The 12,960-nt window shown below is 42.7% G+C and overlaps 1 protein-coding gene across 5 annotated transcripts in view; it reads right to left on the bottom strand.

Moving 5' to 3' along the window:
* The window catches only part of GLIS3 (GLIS family zinc finger 3), a 483,088-nt gene that overhangs the window by 325,435 nt on the left and 144,693 nt on the right, over nt 1–12,960 (bottom strand). For 3 of the 5 annotated variants that reach the window (XM_062208328.1, XM_062208326.1, XM_062208327.1), the window contains 2 exons: nt 11,273–11,480; nt 1,458–2,556 (listed from right to left, as the gene is read on the bottom strand). In XM_062208328.1, coding sequence (XP_062064312.1) covers nt 1,458–2,556; nt 11,273–11,403 — 1,230 coding nt within the window. In that variant the 5' untranslated portion in view covers nt 11,404–11,480. The remainder of the gene's footprint in view (nt 1–1,457; nt 2,557–11,272; nt 11,481–12,960) is intronic. The other 2 variants (XM_062208330.1, XM_062208331.1) reach the window with 1 other exon arrangement.

The following is a 12,960-nucleotide window of genomic DNA, read 5'->3' as shown; positions in this document are numbered from 1 at the left end:
GAGATTCTTCAAACTGTTTCAAAATTATCTACTGGACAGTGAAAAGGTGCTTCGAATGCCTGCATTACAGCTGTCACCTGTCTGGTTTGCTTTTGTACAAATCAGATACTTTGGCCAATTTATAATCAAACATAAATGCAGTCCAGATTCTTTATCATCATGGCATACTATAAAGGAAAAAAAAAGAACTCTGGCTGGGGGATCCACAGTCCAAGTCAGTTCCTTTCCACACTGATTTAGTTATGTCACATAGGCAGGGTCTTCAAAAAGTTCATGGAAAATGTGTATTATGAAAAAAACTATGCATTCCAAAATTGCTTTGTACCAAAATACACTTATCTTTGAGTTCCACCTTCCCACAAACTTCTTGAAGAACCCTGTCTTTAGCAACATGCAGAATACGCAATATCCAGAGAGTACATAGAATTTTCAGATTTTCACTGTAAAAGAAGTATTTCTGTCCATCTAAACTAATTTGAAACATATGCTCTTCTTTTTTCCAAGAGTTAAGTGAGCTGTCTGAGATTGTGCAAAGCCATCCTGGGGTCCCAGGGGTGATGTCCTGCTTATAAACCCTGAGGGTTTCTGTGAGGTGTGAAATTGTTGTGAAATCATTTAAGAATCATATTATTCAAAAATAGCACATTTTGCCAAGAAACAGAGAGCGTTCCAGGCCTGGTGCTGTGAAAGTGGGAGGCAGGGGAGAAAGAGACATCAGGCCCACTTCCTTCAACACCAAAAGCACATTCCCTTCTCAGCTCTTTTTCCTTAGACCCTTCCACAAAAGTGTCTCTCAAAACGAGGTGAAATCCTGTGAGGCGCAGCCCCCATAGCATGCCCAGGCTGTTTTCACACTGGCTGTACGTCGTTAGCCAGTCTCACCACTCTGGAAGGTATAGCGTGCAGGCATGTGGGTGTGTGCAGCCACACTTTGACTAGCCAAGTTGCTAAGTGGTGACTTCCTTTCCAAATATCGGAACCACCCCCCACACACACACACACACACATCCCCAAGTCTCGCTCAGTTATTGGAGAGGAGGGGAAAATCCTTAAATATTTGTCTTGGGACAGAGCTGAAGCTTGCTGGAGTGTGGCGTAGATTTCTCTTTCGGCCATCCATGCAGATTAAGGAAACCCCATGTTTGTGCTTGGCCAGGATCCTCCAGGATTTTGGACGATGTGGCAGACTGACCAGTCCTGCAGGGTCAAACATGTACCTACCCAGAACAGAATCTAGAAAGGCAGAGAGATCATAGCCACTAATGATTAAAGAACCCGCCCCCCCACGCTGAACAGAAGTCCACTCTCATGGGTCCCTGGACCTGCATTCATCCACACGGCTGTGAGAGAAGACCGCGCACAGCCTTGACCCGAGAACCACATAAGGAGAAACACAGTGTGCATGGAGAGCCAGCGAGGCCTTCAGGCCAGGTCGCCCGTGGGCTTCAGAAACTCACCGTACACTTGTTGGGCTTCTCCCCGGAGTGGACTCGCATGTGGATCAGCAGTTTGTAGCGGGCGTTGAAGGGCTTGTACCGTCGAGGACAACCAGCCCAGAAGCAGGTGAAGTCCTCGCCTTTGCGCTGGTCTATGTGGACCTTCTCGATGTGCCGCACCAGCTCCTCCTGCTGGTCATATAAGGCGCTGCAGTCTATCCAGCGACAGCAGTGCTTGCCTCCCAGGTCGTCCATCTCCCCGTCCTCGTCCAGTGCGGTCTGGGGCAGGGCCAGCGGCTGGGTGTGGCCCAGGAGCTCCGGGTGGTGCAGGTGCGGGTGGGCGTGGTAGGGGGGCGGGGGTCCCTGGGGCTGTGGCAGAGGAGGCAGGTCAAGGGCGCTGCCCGGAAACTCTTCCAGGCGCTCCGTCTTGAGCAGGCCAGCTGGCTGGCCATCAGAGCCTGGCAGGCGGTTCTGCACCACCATGTTGTTGACCTGCCCGGGCTGCAGGCCACCATGCTCCAGCTGTTGCATGCGCTCGTACTCCAAGGCGCAGTCCTCACCATAGGCCGGCAGTGGCACGCTGCCACTGGCCACCAGCACGCTCTTCTGGCCACTGGGCACCGGGCACGGCTGCGGGATGCAACTGCCACGTACCCCCAGGAAGTGCCCGTAGACTTCGGGCTGTGGAGACACATTGGCTGGGGAAGCTCTGGACCCGTTGATGTAGGCCACCAAGGACGTGGGCGAGGTGCGGATGATGGTGTTGAAGTCTATCCCGATGCCATCGGACAACGGGGACAAGGACAGTGCTCTCTTCTTGGAGCGAGCAGAGTGGGACCTGGTGGCCGAGTGCCGGGGACTAGAGTAAGGAGAGTGGCTATTTTCCATGCCAAAAAGGTAGGGTGGCAATGAGTTAGAGACACTACTGCTGGACATGGATGTCCCTGGTGGAAGGTTAAGGAGGTCGCCTAGATCAACGCCATTCTGAGAGCCGTGGCTGGAGGAAAGGGAAGGGAGGGTCCTGTAGCCTTGGGACCACTCTTGCTTCACACTCAAGGCCGACTGACTCTCCGACAGACTCAAAGTTGTAGATGCCAGAGACTCACGCGAAATAAGGGACCTAGAACAGCAGCCAGAAGGGAAGGAAAAAAATAAATATTTTAGCAGGATATGGATTGCTTAAGAGCTAAAAGAACATTGCATTGACAATCCCTTAAGTATTTCTCCTAATTACATTCTCTGCTAAACACACATTCTTGGGCTAAGATAAAATCCGGGGCTTTTAGTTCCAGGTAAATAATATTTTACCAAGAAGAACAATAAAAGCTAATGTTCTCCAAAATAATAAAACAAAAGATCTATTGTTATAAATAATCTCAATACTTGAATGACAATAAATGGTCCATACTTTATTTTTAAGCACGTTTTTTCGTGTGGGGAAAAGTTACAGACCTGGGAAGAATTATTGATCCCTGTCATGGAAAACCAAATACACAAGTATTTGTTAAGTACCTACTGTGTGCTATGACAGGCATTGCAGGAAATATGAAGGACCTTCAAAAACTTTGTAGAAAATGGAATTTATTTGCTTATTTTATTTATTTGAAAGGCAGAAGAAAAAGAGAAACAAAGAGATGTCCCATCTGTTAGTTCACTCCCCAGAATCCCTGTAATAACCTGCACTGGACCCATTGGAGCCAGGTGTCAGAAACTCCCATGGCAAAGGTAAGGACCCAGCTACCTCAGCTATCACCTCCTCCCTCCTGGGTGCACATTAGCAGAAAGCAGCTGAGTCAGGACTTAAACCCTGGCACTCCAACAGGGGATATGGGCATCCCAAGCCGTATCTCAACGGCCACATCAAATACCCAACCCTCCATGACCGTTTTGAAAACACAAGGTACAAGTCTAAAATGGAACCCCAGGCTTAAAGTCCAATCTATCTGGGGAAATAACATAGAAATCCATGCTTAGGGAGCAGGGGGTGGAGGCAGCACTGTGGAGCAGTGGGTAAAGCTGCTGCCTGTGATGCTGGCATCCCATACGGGCACTAGTTCGAGACCTGGCTGCTCCACTTCCAATTCAGCTCCCTGCTAATGCTCCCTGGGAAAGCAGTGGAGGATGGCGCAAGTGCTTGGGTCCCTTCACCCATGTGGGAGACCTGCAAGAAGCTCTTGGCTTTGGCCTGGCCCAACTGCTGCTGCTGAGGCCATTTGAGGAGTCAACCAGCAAATGGAAGACCATTCTCTCTCTGTCTCTCCCTCCCTCTCTCTGTAACTCTGACTTTCAAATAAACTCCCACATTCACAGCAGCTCAATTAACAACAGCTAAGATGTGGAATTAACCCAAACCCAAACGTCCACCAGCAAATGACTGGATAAAGAAATTGTGGTACATACACACCACAGAGTACTACTCAGCCATGAAAGAAGAATGAAATCCTTTGTTCCTCAACAAAATGGATCCAACTGGAGGCCATTATACTTGGTGAAATAAGCCAATCCCGCAAAGACAAATATCATACATTTTCCCTGATTTGTGGTAACTAATATAAAGAGTACAAAAAATGCAATGTATATCAGTGAAACTAACATCTTCAGCAGATTTTATTATTTTTTATAGTCTTTGTCTATACTCCTGAAAAAGAATAGTGGTTTTCCTACTTAGTACTTGTTTAATTCTTTATTTAGTAGAAGGCTAAGCTTGTGATTGTAAAGTAAACTGAAGTATGTCATTGCAAAAATTGAAAGAAAAATAAAAAAGGAAGGAGGGAGGGTAGGGTGGGAAGTATCATTGTGTTCTTAAAACTGTGTATATGAAATGCATGAAATCTGTTCCCTTCACATAAATAAATAAGGTTTTAAAAAAAAAAATCTGTTCTAGTTTCGAAAATAAAGAAATCCTCAAAGTCAAAGAGTAATCCTGGGGATAATTTCATAATTACGGAATAATAATTTCACTAACATTAAGGGATTATGAGGATTATTTTTAAAAGATAGCACCTCAGTCTGTCAGCACTCAGTCACAACATCACATCATCTCATGGAATAAAAGTATATATATAAAGTGCAGCTCTACTATGTAAGGGAGTAAGAAACTGAAATCAAATCTTATTTGCAATTATGCATGGGGACCATGTGGACTTTAATCACATGTGATAGTCCTGGGTATCCTAACTCTTATCCTTAAACCACAGCAGCTTTGGGTCAAGAGCAGATCATTCACTCTCAGGGGTTCATTCTTACAACAATTCCTTTACTACTGTTACCCTTTATAAAACATGCCCTATGTGTTGCAATATGTTATCTGCATATCAATACAGTTCATGATGTAGCTCTGGCGACTTGAAAGGTCACTCTGCTTTACTATGACACTGTTGCCTTAAAAATAAGAGAAAAGCTATGTTCCTTGGAGGGAAAATGTGTCACAAAGAGGCTGGAAATATCTACCTACGAATATGCACTGTATTCCTGGACTCAGACATGGTGTGCAGCAGAAAAGCCTGGCTTATTTATCTGTCCCTGCACTGGCTTTCTACAGACATTGTTTTTTTTCTGACAAAAATTAATCGCAATAAAGTTACATAAAATGTGCATCTCCCCAAAATGAACACATTTACTATCTGCAGCTGGAAAACATCAAGCTGTTGCAAAGGAACTGAGGAAAAGAGAAGCATTTTCATTGCACCTGTTCAATTTATTCCATTTCACAACATGGAAACCAGGAACCCGGTTTCCTACAAGCATGGGCCATTAGCAGGAAAACATCTCAGCTCCAAAATACCCAGTCAAAGATGATAACACCATGATGGACACGATGTTACCATCGAGTGAAGTAATGTTTACCAATGATAAACACAGCAGGAACTTACGTCCAGTGGCCCTTGACATAGATTTTTTTTTTCCTGGTCCACATCCTTACATTTGGGCTTAAGTCCTTTTGCCTCAAAGTGGTTTCTGAACCATCTGCTTTCTTAGTTCCCAGTGGACACTTTTCAATTATTTTCCTTGCAGCATGTCATGCTCTTCCTGCGAGCCTGGCTCAAGACTCCTGGTGATTGGATGTCAGGGGTCTTTTGGTCCCTTTGCCAGTGACATACAGGAACTGCTTGTGGACTCGAGCTCAATCAGTGCTCCTGTCACAGACCAGGCAGTGTGACCTGCTTTCCGCTGTGAGGCTGAGAAGATTCCGAGTCCATAAAGAACCAGAGCTTCCCTCAGCCACGTGGCTGAGGCAGTGCTCATTCTCAGGGGGCGCATCTGCCTGTCGCCGCCACACTGCAACACTGCAGATGTGTAAGCCATGACTAACAGAACACGTATGCTCTCCACCTGCATAAACTGTGCTTACCAAATCCTCTTGCTTTGTTTTAGGGCAGCCCACGATGAGACATGTTCACTTGTCCCACTGTGGAGAGACCATCCCCATTTCTCTCAAATTACACCTATCTGCGGTTCAGCTTCAGTCACAGCACAATCCGTGCGGGCACATGCCTTAACTCCTTGCACATCTCAGTTTTCTGAGATAGTCATCACAGGCTTTTCAGAAAGCAAATTCTATATTGTTATCATTAAAGCAATAATGCCGAGAACACTCTCTTCTACCTTGAACATCTATTAAGAACAAAACTTCCAAAGGAAGACCTTTGCTTAGCAGCCAGTCTTCCTCCTTTGCAATTACCCAGACCTTTTCATCTTTTGAAGTTCTAATCCTCAAGATCTCTTCCCAGTACACTAGCTCTCAAACAGTCCTCTTTCCAAAGAACTTACGTAGTATGTTCATTTTAGACATCTAGGGGTGTAATCTTCCTCAATAACATTCACTCTTTTCAACAGAAGAGCTCATTTTTATCTCCCAGTATGGACTGGAGTGTTAGATACATACTAAGTACTCAAAATTATTAAGAGGAGCTAGTGCTGTGGCGTAGCAGGTAAAGCTACCACCTGCAAAACCGGCATCCCATATGGGCAGAGTTCAAGTTACAGCTGCTCCACTCTGATCCAGTTCCCTGCTAATGTACCTGGGAAAGCAGCAGAGGATGAACCAAGTGCTTGGGTCTCTGCACCCTCATGGAGACCCAGAAGCTCCTGGCTCCTGGCTTCAGATCAGCCTAGCTCCAGCCACTGCAGCCATTTGGGGAGTGAACCCACGGATGAAAAATCTCTCTTTCTCTCTCTCACTGTGCCTTTCAAATAAATAAATAAACCTTTTAAAAATCATTAACAAAATTAATAATCAATAGAACAAATCAATCACCATTTAAAGCTTACAAATCATTTTCCCTGCATGAAGAGATTTTAAAGTGTTCATGGACAGATAAAATTCAAATGTAAGTTTATTTTGGTGCAAAAAAAAATTTGAAATCCATGCACAATTTTTTCATAATAGGTGTTTGCCATGAACATTTTGAAGATACTTCATATATTTTCTCGTGGGCTCTATAAAGAATAACACTGTCTTATAAAGAATAACACTGAGGTTCTATGAAATTACTCCCAGTGATACTAGAGCTGGAAAAAAGGAAAGGACCACAGTCCTTCAGAAGTTCCAAGGAACAAGCACATGATAGGCAGTGACCTAACACGGATGCTTTGTTGTGTTCTCCACTTGCTGCTCCAGAATGCTCTGCTCGACTGAACGAGCCGTTGAGACAGAAGCTATGAATGGATCCTATGCTTTCTGTTCTGCAACCTGAAACCCCTGCTGCTACCCACACAGGGCCTATGGGAAAGACAGTGACAAAGAGTTGTCACTGTACTGAGAGCATTCTCCATTCCTACACGTTCATCCCACTCTAAGGATTTTCTTTCTGGTGATGTTAATTCAGAGCTATGTGTGGAAGGAAAGGAGATACATCTCAAACAAAAGAAAACCACTGTGAAGAAAGAACTCAGGAGCCACCAGCAAAAGGATCGTGGTGGCTGGTGGAGCAGGCACTCAGGAACTCTCTGATAAGGCCATAAACAGTATGATGACCAAGCTGAACTGCTTGGGTCAGTGACAAGCTCAAAAGAAGCTGTAATTTAGGGATCACATGAAAACTGATGCTCAAGAGAATATTCCTGTTTCAGACACACACAGACCAAGAGGGGGAAAGGCCAGTCGTAGTCCATCTGCAAGTTCTTTTGTGCAAGTTTGTGCCTTTGCAAATTCCCTCCAAGAATGAGCACTGTGCCAGAAGACAGGATAGCTTGATAAATGCTAGAACTCACAGCAAGTTCAGCCCCCTTGCCCTCCTCTGCGCTTTGCAGACATTTGCTCTACACTGAAAGGAAATCACCTCCAAGTCCTGGGTTAGGAGATGAAAAGCTTGCAGCGTCTTGTGCGATCTTGAATGACACTGTAGGGTGAACTTTGTGACTGAGAAGCTAAGTCAGACTGAGCAAAGCATTTAGATTTTCTCTATCTTGAATCCATCAAGTCTTCAACAGGGCTAAGATTTGAAGAAAGTTTATGAGTATACTGTCATAAAATGCAGACTCACAATGCATGTACAAACACTAGAGAAGCTAAATACCTATAAAAATTCATGCAAGTAGCATCCTGTATTTTCTACTGCCAACTTTTGCCAGATTGATAGAGGAAGTCACTGTTTAAGGTTATCATATCAGCTTCTCAACCTTGTCATTTTTAGGGAAAAATACATACAATGGCTGTATTATAGAGTTTTAGCTACACCTAAATTGTGAATGGCTCCTAGATCTTCAAGATCAGAATATATAATTTGAATTTATTATTAAGGGGGCAGAGTCAGAAATGACTGGAAAATTAATTGAGGCCAATTCATAGCATTAGGGCAGGATTCCCAACATTAAATAGAACCCAACAAAGGTAAAGAACCATTCTCTCCAAGATGACAGCCCCAAAAGAAAAAATAATACCCCAGGAATGACAAAAGAAAAACTATAGCCAGTAAGTCTATGAAAATTATGCAATATTAGCAATAATTAAGAATTGCAGGGGCTGGCATTGTGGTATAGTGAGTTAAGCCACCGCCTATCACACCTGCGTCTTATATGGGCACTGGTTCCAGACCCAGCTGCTCCACTTCCAATCCAGTTCCTTACTAGTGCATCTGAGAAAGTAGCAGAAGATGGCCCAAGCACTTAGGCCCCTGCACCCATGTAAGACACCCAGAAAAAGCTCCAGATACTTGGTTTCCACCTGGCCCTGTTGCCGTTTTGGACGTGAACTGGCAGATGGAAGATCTTTGTCTATCTCTTGCTCTCTCTCTCTATAATTCTTTCAAATAAATAAAAATAAGTCTTATAAAAAGAATTAAAATTAAGATAAAATTACATTTTACTTGTCAAACTGGAAAAAGTTATCAAAATAATAACACTAAGTATTTGGTAAAGTCTGAGAAAACTGACACTCCTTGGACTGCTGGGAAGTTTACAAGTGAGTAGGTCTTTTCTGCAGTGCAATCTGAGAACGCACATCACAAACCTCAACACTGTACATCTCCTTTGACCCAGAAGATTTTACTTCTAAGAATTTATTCTAAATCATCAGAGATGTGCAATAAAAGGTTTACAGATTGAACCAAGAAAGCATTCTTTGTCATTCTGAAATCAAGGGAAGCAACTAAATGCCCAGTAATAAAAGACTGACTAAAAAGTATAGTTTCATTTATATATTTTCTTTTTAAAATAGAATCTTGTGTAGGGAAGCCATTAGGTGATCCTGAGGAAGAATTTTATCACAAAATGAGGTGTTTGTGATACATTAATTGGAAAAACTCATTAGAAAACATGTAAATTATTAGATGAGTTTGGTAGGAAGGAACACCTATGCCCACGATAAATGTGGATGCAGGTCACTGGAAGGATGTGTATCAGAACCACACGCATGGCTGTCTGGGCTTCTCTCTAAAGCCCATCATTTACTGCCATGGCCTTTCCATAGTTCCCACGTGTTCTACCCTCAATCTGAACAACAAAAATTACCAGGGACAAACAGTGAATTTCAAAGCTTTTCACAGCTGAGCATCTTTCAGACTGAACCATTTCTGCCCCTTCTCCTGCATGATCCATCTTCTGGATGCCCACAACTAGTACTAAAGCCCTAAGCTGATTCCTCCTGCATCCTGTTCATGTCAAGAGAGTAAGATGCCTCTGAGTTGAACTGTTGCCTCTCAACCTGTCTCTCCCAAGTTGGACCACATGAACCAATTCAAGGATCACAAATAAATGTGACCTTGCCATAACTGCTAAAAGTAGGTTCCATACTTTACCAAGCCACTTCCCAATTCTTGTTCCTTTGCTCATCCTGCAAGTAACTTTTCTCCACAGAAGGACTCAGAATGCATAGTCTAAAACATTCATCAGTGCATCTTGAATGTTTTGTCTTTTAAGGATATAAAATTATGCTAAGGAACCAAGTATGCCAGAAAACACTGAGATAATGACCTCTCTCTGGCTGACCCATGAAAGGGACTGCATAAGGTGCACGGCTTGTACAGTCTGTACTCTGCCGATCGTCAGTCTCTTCATTAATTATGACTCTCTGCCTTCAAGGCATGGGCTGGACTTGCCACAGACAGGAAGCTGAAGGCTTCCCAATGACACCCATCCATGAGCACAGTTAATTTTACATGCAGCACTCAGCAAGTCTGAGGAATCCCTTAAGGCATAATCATCAATGGGAAAATGACAGCAGCTTCCCATCACAAAAAGTCTCCAGTGAAAAACAAGTTTCCACCTCATGAAAAAACTGGCATAAATAAGTGATTCCAGGAACTATGATTTCAGAGGCTGCAAAAGTGGCTGGCAGGACAATGGAGAGATATAAGGGGAATTGGGGGTAGGAGGCAAGGAAGAAGAGCCAGGACCCCAGAGCTGCAAGGCATGAGTGGGTCCTAGTCTCCAATGAAGATGCCACAGAGATGCAGAGATAAAGCTCCTTTGCAAGATCACAGTTACAAGAGAAGTAGAGCTAAGGGGCAAAACTTTGCATTGTATTTTCCCAAGATAATACCTGGAAGATAAAATAATTTACTTAACACACAAAAATATGAGTAGACCTTAAACACTGCACAGGAATGTGGTTTTATGCTGTTTCTAATATCAGTCTTCAGAGACAGTACCATTTGTCTGAAGGAGTGAATTCCCAATTCTATTCAATTTTCTCCCATGGAGATAGATACATGACATATAGTATCTACTGATTCCGGCACCTAATCATTGTGCTGAACTGTTATATAACTCACACATAAAAAGTATGTCTTTCCAGATACATCACAAGTCTTAAATTCATGCTTTCTATCTATATTCTTTATACTATCTCCCTAAACTTCAATTATTATATTATACAGACAGTAGGTACTTAATAAATATTTGGGTAGATAGGTAGATGGATGGATGGAAAGAGTGACAAAACACCTTGTAAAGCTACCTGGAGACTGCAATATATGCACTGAAAACCCATCCGGTGATATAGCTGTGCATAGAATATTTCAATTTGCTAGGCTATGACATGACTTGCCTCACCAGAAATTGACAAATTTACACATTGGGTTTCAGTCACTAAAGTCTAAACATCTCAAACTGGGCATTCACTTCCTTCATACCACAAGATAGTATGTGTGGAAACCATTCCTCCCAATAAAGATGATACCATGATACATACTTAGTTTTTAGACACACTCCCCTACAAGGCTCAAATTAAAGAGCTGCTTGAAGATTTAGTATGCATGTGCGCATGTGTGTGTAGGGGTGTGTGTGTGCGTGTGTGTGTGCGCATGTGAGAGAGAGAATATTGAGGAAGAGAAGGGAAAACACTCATGTGATGTGATCATACCACAAAGAAGGAGGAAAAAAAAGTAACTTGAGACCTGGTATCTGAAGGAGGTATATTCAGGTTGGCTGCATTCATAGCCCTCTGTAAGCTAGGACTGATCTGGTTGCATGCTGTAGAGACCTGGCTTGCTGGAGGTGAAATGGGTCCCAGTCGCTGAACCATCATGGGACTGCTGGTGACCACTAGATTGTTGCAGCTGCCTTTTCCAATGGACTTGCACTGAGGCCCAAAGCCAAGAGCCCCTAAAAACAAATGAATCAGGTTAGCTTCCATGCCCCTTACATCAGAAATCAGTTCATATACACATGTGCACACTTCTAGCAGGACCCATCTTGTGAGACAGTCCTCGGGTCTTGTAGGTTTGATTTTTTTTTTTTTTAGTATTAGTGATACCATCAAGCTTTCTCTAATTCTAGTGAAAAAGCCATAATGTTACAATAGGAATCTTTCCATAATGACCACTCATAGATAATGCATGTGCTTGCATTTTACTTCTTCTATACAGAAGTGTTCAATTATAATAAGAAGAGCTGTATTTTATAATATCCTTACCTAAACAGTTAAGATGATAAGTGGTTGGTACTTCCTATATCAAACTCAAGTTTTTCCTAGAATGGCTAATATATTGAATCACTCAGCAGGGAAAGTTGACATAGCTGAAAAAAACCTGTTTAACTGGTTCACTTCATTCCAAATCTGGACTTCCAAAAAATCTCTTTAAAGGACACAGTCTGGCTGCATCTCCGATATGGGTTTTTCCTGTCTACTTCCCAACAGATCATCATAGGATATCTACCCCATTTAAAAACTCAGGATGAGACAGTCACAAACAAAACACTTGTGTAGTAAGAAGCACTGTAATCAACTTGGACACTGATTTTTCATTTGCAGTAGTAACAATCATTCAATGTAGTAAAATTTGGTACATACCCAAAGTAGAAAGAAAATAAGTACAAACCCACAAGAATCTGTCGTTATGGAAAAGTGAAAAGCAAAGAGGAGAAAGACAAACATTGCCATGACTCATTTATAAAAAATAATAATAGTTGACTCATTCTAGACATTCTTTTTACATGCAAGTACTTTTTCAAACATTTTTGCCAACTACCTGATCAAGTCTCAGTAACTGTATACTCTGTTCCCACTCCTAACAATTATAATCTGTTTTTAATAAATTAGGTCTAAAATTTTCTCACCAAATTTTCCATCTTTTTCACTGACATATTTGAGATCAAAGAAGGTAGAAACAGAAATTTTTTCTTGGAGGGTATAATTTCCTTTTCTTTTCCCAAATTTTAAATAAATAGAAAAAAAAACACATTTACTTTGTCATCTTTTATATTATCTCCGAAGGGTCCCCCAAAACCAAAGGACATTGGAGTCGTCCTCAGGTTCTCACGGACGCAGTGCACAATGCTGGGAGAGTCAGAGCATCCTCAGCTGGCAGGAACCTGGCTCGGATCCAGCCTTTTGGGAAACTAAAACCCAAGTGGTAACGGACATGCCCAAGGTCACGGAGGGATTTCGTGACAGCAGAAACTGGATGCACCAGGGTGTATTTTCATGACATCTGTGGGCTTAAGTTGGGTTCCAAGTTTCTTCCATGGAAACTTTCCAAAATCATCAGCTCTGACAGAAATTTCTGATTTTTTTTCAGACATACAAACCGGAAACTCCCTTCCACCACTCCCAATGCAGCTTATCCATGATCCATCTTCTTGT

This window comes from Lepus europaeus, chromosome 12 (assembly GCF_033115175.1).
Source record: "Lepus europaeus isolate LE1 chromosome 12, mLepTim1.pri, whole genome shotgun sequence".
NCBI classification, from domain to species: Eukaryota; Metazoa; Chordata; class Mammalia; order Lagomorpha; family Leporidae; genus Lepus; species Lepus europaeus.
The sequence above is the reverse complement of the archived record's forward strand: the minus strand, read 5'-3'. Positions and strand labels throughout refer to the sequence as shown.